This window comes from Pyrgilauda ruficollis, unplaced genomic scaffold (assembly GCF_017590135.1).
Source record: "Pyrgilauda ruficollis isolate IOZ18807 unplaced genomic scaffold, ASM1759013v1 scaffold5, whole genome shotgun sequence".
NCBI classification, from domain to species: Eukaryota; Metazoa; Chordata; class Aves; order Passeriformes; family Passeridae; genus Pyrgilauda; species Pyrgilauda ruficollis.
The window spans coordinates 6,055,497-6,074,166 of NW_024526599.1; the positions used below are offsets into that span (position 1 = coordinate 6,055,497).

The 18,670-nt window shown below is 36.4% G+C and overlaps 1 protein-coding gene across 3 annotated transcripts in view; it reads right to left on the reverse strand.

Annotated features, from left to right (window-relative positions):
• Positions 1–1,227: 1,227 nt before the first annotated feature.
• PDGFC (platelet derived growth factor C) overlaps positions 1,228–18,670 on the reverse strand; it is a 120,610-nt gene continuing 103,167 nt past the window's right edge. For all 3 annotated transcript variants that reach the window (XM_041480158.1, XM_041480159.1, XM_041480157.1), the window contains 3 exons: positions 8,180–8,387; positions 2,521–2,738; positions 1,228–1,861 (listed from right to left, as the gene is read on the reverse strand). In XM_041480158.1, coding sequence (XP_041336092.1) covers positions 1,745–1,861; positions 2,521–2,738; positions 8,180–8,387 — 543 coding nt within the window. In that variant the 3' untranslated portion in view covers positions 1,228–1,744. The remainder of the gene's footprint in view (positions 1,862–2,520; positions 2,739–8,179; positions 8,388–18,670) is intronic.

An 18,670-nucleotide genomic window follows, 5' to 3' on the forward strand; every position in this document is an offset into this window, starting at 1 on the left:
GAATGTTTGTACAAATAGCATCACATTAATTCCTCTCCTTTTTCTTGTGTAGTTACAGTAATGCAGAATTAATGAAGCAAGTGGAAGTCTTGGCAACAGAAGACTTTTGTTTTCAGAGCTGACTTTCAAAATGGTAAGAAAAAATCACCATCCTAACTTTTCCCATTAAATTGTATACTGGCAGGTTCAAATATGCAACCACACTGAAACATTTATTCTCCCAAAATTAGCATTATTACTTTATTTTGTGATTCATTACAATCTGAAAATCCAATAGTCAAAAAAATAAACTAGGCATAATGTTAAAGCATTTTACAAGCAAAATACTTTACTGTTTCCGTTTCAATTTGCATGGGGTGGGATAAGTGTATGGGTTAAAGAATAAAACATACAGAAGAACAATATCATAGAGTTCATCAAACTGCACTGCAGAGTGTTACGTTCCTGTGAGTGAACACCTCTTAAGCAGCTGTTTCTGTCAATGGAAAACCATACACTTCACCACTGACAAGGCTGCCTTCCAATGACCATGATGCATCATGATGGCTGCAAGCCACTGGTTTCTTTTCTTACATTGTAGGTCATTCTCCTTTAAAGAAATTAAAGAGTTAAACAAGCCAGAATGCATCCATCTATGCTCATTTACTTTCTACCTGAACAAAGGACAGCATGGAGAGAGAGAATTTTTAAAGTCAACTTTTGAAACTGGTTATAGTAACCTCTGTCTCTCATATTTTTAGTCTCATGGAGCTAGCAAGCTTAGAGCTTCATCCACACATCTCTGTCTCCTATTACCGTGCATCCAGGTGAAAAACCTGTACTTTTCACTTTGTAGAAACAAACTGCAAGGAGATCATGCTTCTTTCCCACTGTAGTCATATATCTGTTCCTCCAACTGTATAAGTCTGGCTTTAAAGTCTCACAAAACTAAAAAATAGTTGATCTAGGTTGTAATAAAAAAAAAAGAATATTAAATACCTTTGGTAAAAATAGATATATTTAACAAGTTTAGAAAAGCAAATAGTTATATCGTCAAAAGGAGAGTATAAAAATGTACACGATAAAAAATAACAAACACACAAAAAAATCATCAGCCATAGTAGTAAGAATAAAGGCACTGATCTTTTCAATGTTTGCTTCCTTAGCTCACATTATTGTCCAGTCTTCCTTCTAAAAGGCAGGAGCTTTACTAGAGCATATGGAAAAATCCAGTCCTTCCTACCAGCATTAGACAAATTAAATTTAATTCAGAAAAAGACAGTCTGTTTTAACCCAAGTTTATACAACAGAGAACGCTTTGATTTAGAGTACGTAGGAGTAGCTGAACACATAAAGATTTCAGGTGTTTTCAACCAGAGGCCAGATGTACTCGAGCTGTAGAAATGAGACAGCCAGCAGGATCAAGTCTCCATGATGTCAGCCTTCTAAATCTATTTTTTACTCCTAAATTATAAATCCATGTATTGCCAAGAAAATTGTGGGGAACAACAACAATACATATATTTTAAATCCCTCATTGATGCCTTTCTCCCATCCTTTCACTGGGCCTCCAAACAGAGCTGTCACACAACATATAATCCCAGTTTGGATTCTCCTCTTTTTAGAGCTCACTGTAAATCTTCAAGACGGAAGATCCCCAAAGCAAACAACTGAGATTACAGAAGGAGATAATGCACAAGCCCCATAATAGAATCAGCCATTGATTGAATGTGCTTTGAAAGAAAACAGCACAATTATATCATGTTTATCCTTCAGTATTCCTTTTGCACACACAGTCACACTCCTCGTGGTGTTCCAAAGGTACATCTGTCAATGATTTATGCAATCCCCGGACACCAATCCTTGGCTTCAGCTGAAGAACCTGAAGGAGAAAAAGCCAAGCATCAAAAAAACAGCAAGTGCTTCATCACACACCTAGACTGTGAGCTAGACTTCACTGGAAACCCACCGGATGACAGGAAGCATATTAAAACTGAATTTCCTCATTAATTCCACCCACTCGTTACTATTTTTGCTTTTACCTCAAGTCATTTACAAAATTGATTAATCATGTTGAACACAATTGAATCATGTTGCTTTACCAAAGAAGAGTCTTTCAATTTCAGATTTCCACTTAATTTTATTTAAGAGCAAACAGTAGAGTCAATCCAATTAGAAAATTCTATAATAAATAATTTTGGCTATAAATTTATAGCAGTGGAAATGAACAAATATTTGTTTCTTCATGAAGTCGATATCTACCACTAGAGAAAGAAGAATGAAAGGTATGGTTGTGATGTGTCTGAACCGCACCAGTAAATACCTTGGAAATTAATTAATAGATACACCGAAAAGAATATTAATAAGAAAGATTTTACCTTTTTCAATGCAATACCTAAGCAAAATGCTAAAAAATTATTTACTAAAAGTGCGATACATAAAATATTAAAATATTAATGTTGGTGCATTAATTTTATTAAAAATAAATGCCCTGATTGGCTTTCAGTGTTTCCAACATGCAGACATAAAAATAGTGCATGCCTCATGGTATTTTTTGGTGACTTTTGTTGGCACACATTGGCACTCGTTGCAGCTCTGCTGACAACAGGCACAGTTTCCACCACAGCGTTTCACCAGCAGGCACAGCGGCCAGAAGATGGTGTCCGTTCTCTTCAGCTCCTCCCTCAGCGACACCGAGAAGTTGCGCGGGGTGCAGCTGTACAGCCGCGCCTCCTCCTTCAGGAGGTTCAGATCCACCACTGCAAAGAGACAGAGAAAACCGCGCTTGCCTCATCTGCAATCCAAACTCCTTTGTGGCTGATCGACTTCAGCGGCGCAGAACCCATGGGGAAGGTTCACTTTTGTGCCGGTTCAGCACAGAAGTGCAGTACTGCGGTTCCATGAACACCCATGAAACTCATATGGAATGATCGCTGCACAGTGATATTCACCAATTATTGTATAACTCTGGCAAAGTTGGTTACACTTAAAGCAAGATTTGGCTGCTATGTTCCAGTACATGTTTTATCAAATCAACCCTCATGGAAGTCACTTTGTTCACACTAATACTCTGAGTTCTAGTGTTGCTATTCTACGGTCATTTTGGATTGGAGAAACACACACAGAGCAATTAAGAATCCTGCAAAACTTCAGGGACATTTTTAATTCATTTGCAATAAAGCATTCAAACTTCTTGTTACAATTTCAATTATCACTTCTTTGCTAGGGCATTTTAATTATAAGAATGACACCATTCGTATCTAAGCAGAAGTCACTTATATGGACTAAGAACTTCAAGAAGTTTTCATCACCAGGAAATTCTGCATAGAATAAATAACTGTACAAGAGTGTATATCTATATAACTATGAGCAGGTTCCATTTTCTCCTCCCTCTCCATAGCAGCATATATATGAATTTCTGTTTTTTCACTAGCTTTCATTTTCTCTTGATGTGTCTTAAATAAAAATTCCTCCTTGTAACCAAACTAAGTTGAAGTGCAAGTTAAAGATATTAATATTTGGCACCAGTTTCCCTATAAACTGGTTCCACTGTATTATACTAAAGCTTCACTGTGTCAACGGTTGAACAGCAAGTTCATGAAAAGATCTGAAAGACGACAAGCTCCTTTACATTCATCTTAGCTGCACAGTCAAGAGCTAACAAGCCTTGAAAGAAGCAGTTAAAATTGGGAAAACAATGAATAAGACTGGGGGAAAAAAGTGAGAAGCAATGTAAATTGAATTTATTTCAGAAAAGTCAGACTATAATGATCATGATCTAAGATGTTTTGTCTTAAGTGTTTTTTCTCCATGCCTACCATTAAGGAACAGAAGTGATGTCTAATTCACAAGGATACTACTCTCTCTAGTAAAAAACAAAAAAGATAAAGAGCAAATGAAAATCCTATGATAACATGGCTATTGAGATGAGTGAAGCAGGCTGAATAAAGTGCCAAAGATCTTTAACCAACTGGTTTTAAGCTAAATCAAGAGAAAAATAGGGGGAAAAAGAGCCCTAGTGCATTAATATAGCTTAAAAATTACTTTAACGTCATCTATTCATAAATAAACATAAATACAATAAAGCTAAAATAAGTTTGTGATCTGAATCACCCTCTAGAGAAATATCTTTTTTTCCCTCTCTACAATGTAAAGAGCCTCAAGAGGTCATCAAGAAGAACTTCAGCCTATCAAGGCACGATAATTCCTCCTAATTCTATTTAAACACATAAGACATAAAAAAAAATTGGAAGCTGAATTTCTTTAGCAGAAATGCTCACTGGTACTCTCCAAGGAGCAGATCTTTGGGAAGGAATTTCAATCCTTGTTCCTTCAAACATTTCTTTTGCAGGCATATCCACATACTGGCATCCATAAGTAAGGATTTATTGTTGTGAAAGGTCAGTTAAACACACTGAAGCCTTTTCTTTGCTTGCACTCACAGCGAATGCCAAGCTGGGGAACTTCATTCCATCACTATCAGGTTAACATAGGCTGCTAAATAAACAAACTGAATTTTAAGAGGGAGAAGTGTGTAATAACTCCAATAAAGTTACTGATAGGACACCAGTCTGCCTCCCACACTGCAAGAGCATTCCTTGGAGAAAGTTGAGAAGAGAGCAGAGGAAAAGAGAGACAAAACTTCCAGGGGAGAGATTCACTGTGAGGAACCAGAAATTATTTAAGCCCTTCTGATCAGCTAATAGCTCTAGGCTGAGTCACTTAAAAGGTGGATGTGTCTACCTCCATTAATCAAGGACTGTGGACAGGAATGGAGTATTTCTTTCTTCTGTAATGTTTTCAAACATGTAATAATTGAGCTGCCTGAATGAGGATAAAATGCCTGAAGCACACTGTGAGAAGCGCTAGTTCTGCTAATATTTTCTCCTGGAAGATTGTTTCTGCAGAGACTGATATTCTTGGTGCAGCGAATTTGAGGGAGCTAATTTCATCTGCTGCCCAACCCTTCACAATGGGATATTGAAAGTGAAAGTGGGCACTGGCACCTCTTCCAGCAGGCCCACGGAGCAGTGGGAGAGAGATTCTTGTGTGGTGATGACCTTCTCCATTGCCTCCTGCCTTCTGGCAGCAGCAGAGGAATGCATCAATTTCCACACCTACAGCTAGCTTAGTTATAGAGAAAAGGGCAATGCGCTAAAATAAACATGATGTTACTCACTTTGTCACAAAAAAGAAATCAATTTGAACTCAACCCCTCAGACCTGCAGACATTAATTTTAAAAGGGTTCTGCTGGAGAACACACAGCCAGCTCTTAGCAGACATCTTTCAGTATGCTGTACTGTTACAACAGGCTTCAGGAGAGATGAACAAATGTCATGTTTGATTTCCATGCTTTACTAGAATGTACTAAGGTATACCCTGTACATTTGTATACCTTGTATATTGCTATAATACCTCACAATGAACCCTTGCCCTATCTTATGTAATTCAATTTCATTAAAAGGTCTGTGGCAAATTTATCTAGTGCTTATATAATCACTTCTTTGAAGTGTGTGAATGAAGCTGTTATTTTTTCAAAGAGTAGCTGTCTGTTCAAAATTTATTTTAACACACTGTGGGCACGAAACTAGATGAGAGAATGTATATATTCCCTTAAAAGTGTTTACTTAACCACAATAAAAGGTTATGTGGATTTCCCAAGTGCACTGAGTTACAGTACCTGTTATAATGTGAACATTTAAACACTCCTTCAACTTGGCTTCCACTCATGTATCGTGTTTGACACAACAGTCAAGGTTCTTTTGTCTACCACTAGCTCAGGAGGAGTGAAAGGCTCTGCAGTAGCACATAAATGGGAAGCACTAAAATAAAAATAAGTGAAGCAGAAAAAATCTAGATGCAGGTAGGCCTACAGGAAAGTGTATTTCAAGAGTGTGCCGACACCGGCACACGCAACTGAACTAATCCATGTTCACAGCAGCCTGAAACTAAGTGTGTTATGCAATTGGCAATGCAATTTGCTGGCATCTTCTGGATGTGTATCGAGTACCACAGGGAAACTTCTTTCCCGAAACATTTTTCCAGCTGGATACTGTTCTCAAAGTCAATGAAACAAATTAAATTCCAGTTGGGGCTCTTGTGTGTGAGCACAGCAGCAGAATGGTTTTCATTCCCAAGCACTTTGGAGATGTTCCTGGGGATGTAAGTTTCTCACTGGCTTCTACAATAGGAGCTGTTACAAAATCTCAAGCAAGAAGTGGGGTATAAATAAAAAAATAAAATGACATAACTTGTACAAAACCCACAACTGCTAAGGACTACGCTTTGACTGGGACTATTTTTTTCCTCCTTAAAGAGATTTCAGAATATGATCTAAAGATTATACATAGATTTCAGTGGGAAGTGATGGGATAATTTTTTTTTTTGCAGAGCAAAATATATTTATTTTTAAGCATGTTTAATAGTATAAAAGAATTTAGAACTATATTTCGACATCAAAGCCTCTGAACTTGGTTTTTCTTATTTTTTTGACTAGAAGTTTTTGGAAGCATTTTATCCAGAGAAAACATCAGAGACAGAAGTTCTCTGGAATTTAGATTGTCTAAATATAGTTTTTTCATACAAATTATTATGTAGGAGTAGAGGATATTTCTCTACATAAGTAAGATACACTTTTAATAACTTCTTTATGAAAACAGAACAGTAATTTAGCTTTTACACTGCAACACTGTAAAAATGAAACTGATCTAATCATGAATGAAAGAGTCTGAATAAAGCAAAAAATTTTAGGATATGCCCTTCCCACAAACGTCTCTTATAAAGGTTTTGAAATACAGCCAACATGCTTCTTGAGAGAATATCATGGGAAAAAAAATTAAAAAGAAGAAAAATGTTTTGCTTTTCCTATCTATTGAATAGTCCTATGCCATTTCAACTGGACACATTTTCCACCTCAGGCTATTATATTACAGACTCAGTAATGCAGTCTGAGGGTGGTCTCTAAGACAAATGTGGCAATACCATGATATGTTTATTCAGTGAAAAAAACCTATTTCAGCATCTAATTAGAAGCCTTTAAAAGATTTACTTTGATAGTTTCTTTCTAGTATGTGTCTTGCAGGGAGTTTCTTTTGTCAATATAGATGTTATCCAACATCTGCATTTTGTTTTTCTCCCAATTCCTGCGTGCTTATGGCATGCATTTGGCAAATACTAAATCTCTTTAATTAAGGAAGTGTTAAATGACTATCTGAGAGCTTTTAAAGATGTTTCCTCCTCTTTGGCTCATAATTTAGCTGCTCTATGCACAGCTATAGCAATATGGATAGGGTACAAAGGCTGATTTCTGGGCTCTGATCTAAGAATTATCTGTCAAACCCTTAAATTTGAGCTATGCAAGGTTCTACTTCCTTCCCTTTCTTGCTGATCAGATGATAATCTTCTAGTTTATATCCACCAACAGGGAAGTCTGTTCAGTTATGCTCATATGTTTTCATTTTCATGCTGTATGGCAGACAAGGAAGGTGGTATTGCCTTCCTGCTATCCATGTTTATCCATAAACATGAAATAGTGGGTAGATCTGGATGGGATGTGGCAGGAAATTCAGGAGTGTCAGATGTAGAAGGAAGAAAATGAGTTGCTGATCAATAGACCTACAAAATTTGAAAATACAGTATACTTTACTTCTGATGAAGTTGACAACTCCATGATCAACCCAGACATGGACATTCCTTAAGGTGTCATCAAAGAGAAACATTTAGGTATTGCTCTCTATTAATTTCATGTAGAGACTGAAAAAATTTACGGGAAATAAAAAAATCATTCACATGATACAGTAAGTGTAAGACATTACCTACCTCAAATTAAAATAAAGTTTTTGCCCTCCATAAAAAAAGAAACCCACAAATTTCCAATATGTTACCCTATTAAGATGCCCTGCTAATTTAGGGAAATAAAGATCTCCCAGGTTCCCTACAGGAAACTGCTGTGTTTGCCTTTTTTTTTTTTTTAATTCCACATTGCTGCCTTATCCTGCTAAATTCCTTTAAGTTTTGAGTTTAGCTACTGTCCTTTTTCAAACAATACAGTTTTGAGGACAGTGAAGAACAATGGAACCTGCTCTCTTTCTAACATATTCCTCTCTTCGAACCAAAACTCAAGGTGAAGAACGCTCTTAATTCTTTGTCAAGAAATCATACCCGTAGCAAGCTGCAAGGCCAGACAGAAGAGTAAATTACCTCTTGACTTCCTCCCATGAATGTATGCTTTCCCAAGAAGCTGCCACGTTGGCCTGTACAAATCTTCCAAATCCAGCTGCCACCGATCTGGTTCGAGATAGCGGATAAGGTCTTCCACGGTGCTAAACCCAGCGACGGCGTTGTTTAATACATCCAAGGGCAAGGCTGAGGGGGGTAGCAGGGATGGGCTGGGTGCTTCTGTGTGGTGCTGCAATCAAACCCAAGAGAAGAGCACCAGTCAGAGGGTTAATGGATCTGCTCTGACAAAGTGCGGTACTTTACCCAGTTACATAGCTGGGAAAGTTTATAAGTGGATAGCTTGTTTCCAAAGTACAGTTTATCTAATAAGACAAATGACAAGAGTCAAAAAGTACCTAATTATTCTTTAGCAACAACTGTAAACAAACTTCCACTGCAGAGTTTGCCTACTTCTTATATTTCCAGCCTTGCAGCTAGCATGCCACTACACCTGTCCTTTGAAGATGTTCACTGAGTGACGGATGGGACTTTAGATACAGAACAAAGTGTGATTTAAAAATATGGCCCCATTTACAGGCATTTCCCAAACCCCTCTAGAAATCTGAAACATTTCACATTCTGCCTCTCCTCAGAAACTTAGCCACAATCTTTGTCTTCTCGTCCTTCAATGCAAAATATTAACATACCCCAGTACAAAGACAGCAAATATTCTTGCTTTCATCTAATTAAAAAAAAAAAAAAAAAAAAAAGCACCAGTTGTGTTTCATACAGTGCTAAGAATTATGTTTCTGGTTAAACAATAATGACCAATGTAATAACAACATCTGGCAAAACTAAAATTATTTCTCCCTTACAAATAGAAAAAAATGTTCCAAATGAAATCAAAAGTATTTAAACATTGAAATTGAGTCCCGAAAAAGTACTTTACCACAGTACAAATCTCATTGACAAGCTCAGTGAACAGGAGTACTTAGTCACAGACAATTCAAGCAAAGTGAGGCATCTGTTTTTGTTCACTCTACAATCTGTTTTAAAATTATGCATTGATTTGCATTTTCAAAAGAGTAAAAAAATGGCAGGAAGGTAAGCCTAAGTAGGAAGCTGCTTCTGAAGCACCTGCAGTTTAGGCTTCAGGCTTTTCTGTATGCAGACATTACTACAGACATTATGTCCACAGTAATGCACCAGAGCAATTAATCTGGCTCATGTAAGAAGGATGAAGAAAAATTTGAACATGCTGCCAATTTGGGGGATGGAGAGGACAAGACTATGTGTTTATATAGATATCTATATTTAAAAATCCTCATAACACTTAGTGTCAAAATGGCACTGTCAGCATTGTAATGTGAAGTGTGTATATACTATAATTTTTTCCATCCATAATGTCAGATCAATGGTAGGGTAGTCATTTACCTTTTCAAGATGATCAGGGAAATTGATGAGAAATGTAACAGTTATGCTGGAAAAGAAGATTTAGTGCAACACTCAGCAGAAGTTTTCTAAAATATATACTCCTGTGGTAGCTGCATCCCATACCAATAATAATATTTTATTTTCTGTCCTCTAGATTCTATTAAATATATAAAATTTTGGTTTCAGCTAAATGTGCGGTTGAAAGAGCAGCCAAATGGGAATAACCACCATGGCCTTCCTATTTTTTTGCTTGAAGGCTTTCTCTACAACTTCAAGAAATGCAGCCACTAGAAGGATTTGTGCTGCTTTGTAACTGCAAGTCTTGCAAAAATAATACAACACATAGATTAAGTGTTCTGCTACTGTTAATTTTACAATATTTTCATCGTGCTAATCTTTTCAAATAGAGTTGGTGAAACAGTTGTTTCCCATCCTGGATGAATGTGGTTTTCAAAATACTAAAATATTTCTTCTTCTCTTTGCTCCATTGCCTGCATTAAAAATAGTAACATGTTAATCCATCTATTCCATTATGATAATAAAGCAACAGATTCTGGTGTATAGTTTAAATAGTTGCTCTTAGCAAAATATGCTCCTTAGCAAGCTTCAGAACAGTGCTGTGACACTGTAATTCAGATGGTCAAAAAAGTAAACATTCCTAAATTTTTCTTCCTGTTTTTCTCCCCAGTGCTGAAACAGTCACATTTCCTGGTTTGAAGGTGCAGGGTTTTACTAAAGTGAAAAACAAAATCAACGGTAGAACTCATAACTGAAGTAAAAAAAAAAACAAAAAAAAAACTTCTATTTTGTTTTCAGCTGAAGAATTTACTTCAGTGTCTTACTTCTGCTGGGACTTTTGTTGGCAGAGAAACAGGTGGATTCTAGAAGAATATGTATTGATCTACAATCTATTTCCATATTTACAACTTACAACATCCACACTAAATGTTACATATGTAGCAAGTAATCCATCAGTTAATGGTATTCTGGATTCAATACGCATTTGCCTGAGTTAAAATGTTGTGAGGATATGGTGAATCATTGCACTTAATGGTATTAAAATTGCCATCACTTTCTAGTCATTCTCACAGCAGCCCAAAACAGAAAGAAAAAGTATTTGAAACAGCAAAATCATACAGCTTTGAATGTTTTAGAATAAAGTCATTAGATCTCAGGATTAAGAATGTTTTTTTCCAATACTTTTTAATGTTAGTTAATTTATATGACAGTTAAAATGTACCAAAGATTAAAAATGATTGATATCATAGAACTATAAAGGCTGTATATTGAATTTGTGACATAATAACCTTTATGAAATCTCAATTCAATAAACTGTTCAAGATAAATGGTACTTCTAATTATACTTTACATTGTTTTTACTTGCTAGAGGATACTAATTATTTTATAATTTAAATCTTTTGGACAGAACATCCAGGGCAGCCTAAGTGGTAATCCTTCCAGTGACTAAAACTATATATTGGAATTTTATACAATTTATAATTTCACTTGACTTTCTCAAAGTTTGTCATCTATAGGCATAGTTTACTCATACAATAAGGTTTTACTCACAGAGCAGAAAGCAGAAATTACTTGATGCAAGAAATTAAAACTCGACTTCATTGATGTTACACACCTTTTAGAACAAGCAAATGTGAAACTTCAGCATAACTCTGAAAAGTAACATCATAGTTGCAACTCAGAAATGCTGAAATAATTCCTACCTGAAGCTTTCAGTCACTTCATAGTAAGTCTGTCACTCCTGTTGCAATTTAATCTGCATTTCTCTAGGCAGTCCTACCTGGATGCCTCACTCCACCTGCATGGCTGACACTCACTGGTGTTCTCAAGGCACTCCCTGTGCTGTGCCATCACACCAGCAGCCAGTGGGTGTCAGAGAGAGCACTGCCATTTCACAGCAGAATGGGGCTGGGAAAGCCTCCCAGGAGGATCACTGATAATCTCTAGCTGTTTTGCTGCTCAGCATTGACGGAGATAATGATCTGATAATGAAGCAGCCACCTGTCAAGTGGACATTTATTCTATAGATGGCATCACCTAATTTATTCCACAGAAATTTCTCATGTCTCCCCTAACAGGTCATCTAAAAAATAATCAACCTTTGATTTAACATAAATTTATTTATCTGACAGGGGAAATACAACCCAAGATCCAAAATATCTTTTCTGATGGAAACCATTTTCTGAGAAGTGATGATCTCCATACTCTACTATAATAAATACTAATTGACAGTAAACACTTGTTCTGTCATAGCAACACATTCTAAACTCATGCCAATGTTTTAGGTTTGAGATCACCTTTCTTATTTTTTTTTCCCTGAGCATGAATAATTTCTGTCAAGACAGATTTGACAAATGCATCAAGTTCTTTATGCGATTCCTCTAGTAAAAAACATACTGTGATTTGTTTCTGTTTTTCTGACCAGGAAATAATTTCAAATTACTTTAATAAGCATAAATATGATTAGAACCAAGATAGAGGCAAACACTTGCATATTTACTGTTAGTTAAAATGATTCAGGATGAAAACCAGAGCAGAAAACATTGAACTGCTGCTGGCCTGTACAACAGCCAAGAATGACAATTGGTGTTGGATGAAACAGAATTTTCTTCAGGTTTGTTTATATTGTATTTCTGTACATGCACTCAGCTCTATCAAAACAAATACCACACAGAAATCCCCTAAAATGTTTACAAACATGACAGGCCAATAGACCCATTTAGGCAACAGTTAAAGAAATAGGCTTGGGAAAAAGGATGGAAATATGTCACAAAAGACCATCCAGCCCAGGACATCACTCATAACAGTGCCCCAGAAAAAAAGTTAGGGACTAAAATGCATCTTATGGTGCTCACAATGTCAGTTGTGCCCTATTAAAGGAATCAAAATACTCCATCTAGCCTCCTTCTCAAAGGGTTAAAAGAGTAGGACACTATTGTAAGTAGAATAAGAAGTCAACCCTCACTGAAGCAGCAGATCTGAACAAAAACTTCAACAAACAATTTCAAAATTATCTGGTTGAAGTTAAAGTCTAAAGTATTATTTAGTATACAGCCTAACTTGAAGACTTATGATTAATTTCTTGTTCTGACACATATTTCTTGTGTTATCCTGAGCACAGTATTTGGGTCAAACCTTCATAATGTAAAGCATCTGGAGGTAGTATCTCCTTGCTATGCCAGCACGACTGTGTATGTGGCTGAATAATAAATAAGAGGCAAACTTCTGAAAAAGAAGAATAGACCTGCAACAGCAAAGCCATCACAGCTGAAAGCACAGCAGTTGCTCACACAAATACAGTTTTAGATTCACTCTGGCACCAGGAATTTCACAGGTTTGTAACACAGCCTTAACAAATCTGTAAAATGAGCATAAAGGCAATTCTTTGATCTCACAGATTTTGTGAGAGAATGAATACAACCAATTTTTGTTAGATACTCATTACTGGTTTACCTAAAGAATACAGAAGTGTGTTAGACAGATTCTAGGTATAAATTTGGATATGAGATTGGATATTATAGCCTTTCCTGTTTGTCACTATCCATTTGTTCTTTCCTTGCACAGTAGCTGCTCCAAGGATAAACAACTCAGAAAATAACAGCACTGACCTACAATCTACACAACATCAGCTCTTAATAGCTCTATTATGACCTAAGAAAAGCCTTGATTTTGCTCCTGTTTCTCAGGATAAGAGTACTAACACCCTAAAGGTACTAACAGTACCCTCTTCCAGTTAAAGAAGGCAAAAAATAGAAATGTTAGGCTGCTGCCGCCAGGAGTAAGGAATTTCATGTTTAATAACGCAAGCACTAAGTTAAGATTGGAAAAACAACAACAAGTGAGTCAAATACTTGGCATGACAGAACACTTACAAGTACTGAATACTATGTCTAAAATAATTACCTCCCCACAAAAGAAATCCCCACTTTTTTTTTTTTCCTTTCTTGTCTTGAAGAAAATACTGTCAAGTAGTTTTTGAGTTATGACCCATTCATCAGTTGGCACAGTTCAGAGAAACTAATAAACATCAGTGTAGTTTAATCAAACTAGAAGGGACTCTACAAAAGCCTCAAAGGAACCTAGTCTCCCCTGAAACCCAACTAGGATCAGTAATTTGAAAGAAATAACATATTTCTCTTAATGAAATATCCTTAGAGTTTGTTGCTTTTTTTTTTTTTTTTTTTTTAATTATTATCCAGGAACACTCCAAGTCCTCTTAGATTTAAAGATATGCTTTTGAAACTTATAGTACATGCATATTCTTGTAACATGCACTAAAGAGCCTGTTTTTTTCCTTTATAATCACAGGTAACCCTCCTACTAGCATCATTAGAAACCCTGAGAGAAAGCAGATCTCCAACTCTTTTGAATTTGCCCTGAGGACACAAATTTCTCTGCATAACAATAGTTCTTTGTCTTCTCCCAGAAGTATATTCAGTAATAGGTGCGAAGAGCCTCTAGAAATCCTTACCTGCCTGAAAAAGCACACGCTTTTACTTGCTTGCATCTATGCAGTAGAAAAGAGAAAGCATTTGTGAAAGCCTCTCATTTATAAAGACATCTTCTCTGTGCAACATTAACGTGCACTGCTAAGAAAGTGTTAGCCCTGTTCGAGTTGCAAGGCAGAAGGAAGTGAGCAAGGATGTTTACTACACATGGCAGACATGGAAGTCAGGAAGGCTGCCACAGCTCTCATCCACTTTTTACTGCTTTGGATGAAGTTACTGTCAGGGCAGCAAGGATGGCTGCATGAGAGGCACATCACCCCGGGGCTGCAGAGCAGGTAGGTCTGGTGAAATAAGCTCCAGTGGCACTGAGTTAAACATCCCTTTCTTTCAGCTGGCCTCCTTTCAGGGATGCAACCTCTGCCAGTCAAATGACACAAGGTAGAGGGGTACCAGCCCTCCTCAATTTAATGCTTCTGCAAATGAGAACCAGACTGCAGGATGACAGCACCCCTCTTTCCTGGGCCCCCAGATCTCTGCCTTTCACAGGTTCCCTAAATTTTCTGTTCCTACAGAGTGCTACAACCTCTTATCAAAAGCTTGTTCAGGCTCTCTTCATGTGTGTGCAGGGTTTTCCTTTTATCTCACTGAGGACCTCATCTGCTGAGTATCCATGCATGCCCTTGCACCAATTTACATCTCAAAGCCAGAGATGGCTTTCCAAACTCTACATCCATATATTTTTACTGCAGTTTGAAGATTACTTTCTGAATAGTGTGTAACCTCTACTCTCCATAACCACTAACAGGAGAAAGATCACAGAGATCACAAGGGAAAATGGACACATTTGTGCCTTTCTGGTTTTGCCTGACACAGGTGGGAATAAAAGAATAAGGATGTGCAAAAGTAGCATTGGATAACAGTCTTACAGCTTAACTAACAGCACAACATTTCCTCAGGCTAAATTCTGAGATAAAATGTTTTTTTGAAAACGTTTAAATATTCTCCTAAACAGAGTTTCTGTGCAATTCACAGAGAAGGCCTGGAATTCTAATTGTGCTGGAAACAACTGCAAGATGCTCCCAAGGAAGCTAGCAGCATGGAAATAGCACAGGATGTTGTGCTATTTCCAAATAATCAGTGTTCCTCTGGCAAATTGCAGCTTTTTGCCTGAAGTCTATGCACACTGACACCTTTTGAAATAGACAGTACAGGTGTGAGAGACACTGTGTGAAGACAGAGCTGACACATTTAGGGCTAGCTCATTAACTCTCAGAGGATGCCATCAATTGCAATAATCTCTGGAACCTATTCTTAAAAAACCTTTAGGGATTGTTTAGTTATCATAAATATCTATAATCATATATGTGTACATAAATAGTTGTGATTATATATGCATAAAATACAGTTTGATTTTTTTCTGTGATCACCTGTATCAGTAATCAATCACACTAATTCATTTTAAAGACAAAAAGCAGAAAACTGATGCTTAGCCCTGTATTTTATGGGAGAACTTATTGTCAATACACTTCATCATGATAGTTTTAGAGGCTTCTATTCCTAGGAGATATATACACAGACACAACTATATTTCTTGGATGTAGTTGCATGTCATTGATTTTTTTCAGTGCATCTGGTAAGTCTCATTGAAGCAGCATGTGCTACTTCATGAGTATTTCATAAGCACTACAAAATTACCTGCCTTGTTTTTTTTACAAAATGACCCAGTGATTCTTGTATTCTTTTGGGGAAGAACTTTGATTCACTGATTTATTCTTTCAGCTAATTAAGGAGAGAAGAATTGTATAAACAACTCTGCTTGAAAGCTGGGTTGCCAGCTTCTTTGGCAACTGCAGAAATCTCAAGCCATAAAACATATAACCCCTGCAAGCCCCAGAATCCAGAAAGCTGGCAGATTCAGCCAGATACTTGCAATGGAAGTCAAATTCTGATGCCTTTTTTTTCTATATTCCTAATTGTTTTTTAATTGTATTTGCTTGCATTAGGAATTCGTGGATATGATAGTGAGCAGGATTCTAGATAGAAGACTCAAAGAAATGTGAGACATCTCACAACTTGGACACATTTTGACTCAGAAGACAAAGACCCAACCTTACTACTCTGAAAGCAGGACCTGATGAAGTTGAAATTCACTGAGTTGAACAGGAAGCATTTAAAAGCAAACACCCTGAGATAATCACATAGAACAAGTTATGGCATAGATTATCTCCAAGACAAGAAACTTCAAAGTAGAATCAGCATGTCAGTTTGAATCTAGAGTTACTTCCTGAAATAATTTGTCTTTTTTATCATTTTTAATTTACTGTAGATATACAAACTGATTTTAGGTTTGTTATCCCAGAGTCCTATTAAGCATACTTGTGGCAGAGTAACACTTAAAACATAACTACTTCCAAAATCTTAATTTTTAGTGAGCACTCTGCTTTTTTATGCATTTCTCTCTTTTAAATGAGACTTTAAAACAAAATTTAGAGTGAGCTTTCCCTCTACCATATAACTATATATATATGCTATAAGAAAAAGTCTACCTTTTTTATTCTAGTAACAACTGCTAAAAATTTTGATTTCTGAACCTCAGAGCAACTTTCATTGTATTTTCAAACCAAATTTATGAAATGCATTCAAAACTATCTGGCTGTTCCTGTCTCATGCATGAGCACATGGAAGGACTATTACTGCAAATTAAAAAAGCTATAACCCACTAGATAATGTTATGTCTTGTACAATTTAAATGCACAATAGAAATTTTTCGTCTAATTCAGACCATGGGCAATACTGACATTTATATACACATTTTAAAGGGTATGAAGTTTGTTTGTGTGTTTATACAGATAAGGTACCTGCTGAAAATGACTGAAAGTAGACTGCATATAGGCAAAATGAAGTACCAAAATAATTTACTGAAGTATAGTTTCTGTCATTACAATCTCGTAAAATCTTTCTTTGGAGAAAGATCTTGTCATGTGCTTGCTGCAAGGCGCTAAAACAGGCAAATCTCTCAATGTCTGAGAAATCATAACCTTCATGTCTTATAGCATTTTCTTTTTTATATTCACAGGACTGTCCTAAACAAATTAGCAGCTGCAGTGAATTCTTACAATGTGTGGAACATGTGAGGGAACATGCAGGACAGGTGGTCAACTATTCACATCTCACGGGACTGCTGCTGATTGCTGCAGGTTAAGTTTTGGAAACACAAAATCGTTTCCTAAGTAGTAACTCTGTCCTCCCTGTCTTAGTGCCTTCCTTTCAACTCTCCCTTATTAATTACCCATCACAGCATTTAAGGACATTTAAAGTTTATTCCCTGCTTAATAGAGCTCATTGTTAAGAGGTCACTGCAGTCTTGTACCCATTTACAGGGTAGAACTCTATATTGATTACTTGTTGACTTTTTAAAAAAATGGGATATTTTCTCCTCATACTGCTCTCACTGAGGAGTTGAAGTAGAACTCTACAGAGACCCTTCAAAAACTATGTCAATATTTCATTGCTTGATGACTTTCTGAATAAACCCACAATTACCTTTTTATGTTTCCACCCTAAGCTCTTAAGGTAGCTTCGTTTTTGTTTTGTGCTTGAACTGACCTTGATTAAAGCAGTAGGGTATTTAGTGACTGTTTTAAATAGTAATGACATTACTTTGCACTAAAATATTCCTTCATGGACATTCAAATGCACGAGTTGACAGCTAAATAAGAAGTGTTTTTTCCAAATGCTGCTATAAATAAACCTTTTACCTTCATTTCGTGAATAAAAAGTTAAATGTAATTTTCTAGGTTGTCTTATTTTGACAAATGTTGTATTATGCCTGCAATTCCCTTCTAGGAGGGAAATCTTATCAAGATTTATATATCAAATACTGGGAACAAGAAAGAGAATATCTCTTCTCAATATTCATAATGATATCCTTATATATTTTTTACAGTTTATATTTATTGTACAGAGACCCTGGCTCCAAGATTTAGCTGAACTTTAGCAGAACAGGATTCCACCAGAGCTTAGCTTCTTTCCCTGACACTTTGATACTAGGTAAGTCCAGTATACATACCTGAAGGCTGAAAGGAACACCTTTTACTTCAGTCAGGAGAACATGACAACCTGAATTTTGCTTACAATATGAAATTATCATCAAAAAGGAGGAATAACATTGTAGTTGAACTGACAGCAAATTTAGTGCCCAAATAAATGCAAAAAGAGACTCCTGCAATCAGATGGCAGTGGGCACGTAGTCTTATGTCTGCTCAGATCTTAGTGTAAATGGGGTTACTGTGACTATCAATCACTACCATTTATAGACACACCTATAATTCAAGCAGGAAGAAGTTGCATCTGCTATATTTATGATTTACAGAAGCATTTTTTTTATTTTCTGCACACAAAGCTCTAGCTCTTAGTTGACTAACAGCAGCTGACAAGTAATAAACAGCCAACATACGTGCAGCTGTTCTGAACAGAAAAAAAGTTTTTATACTTTCTTCTATGACAGTTAGAGGACACCATGTCTGCAGACCTTTTTTAAAATTACTCATTTTACTCAAAACACATATAACAGCTTAATCGAATTAAACAACAGTAAGTGTTTGGAGGCAGTGAATGAACTGCTCTTTAAGTT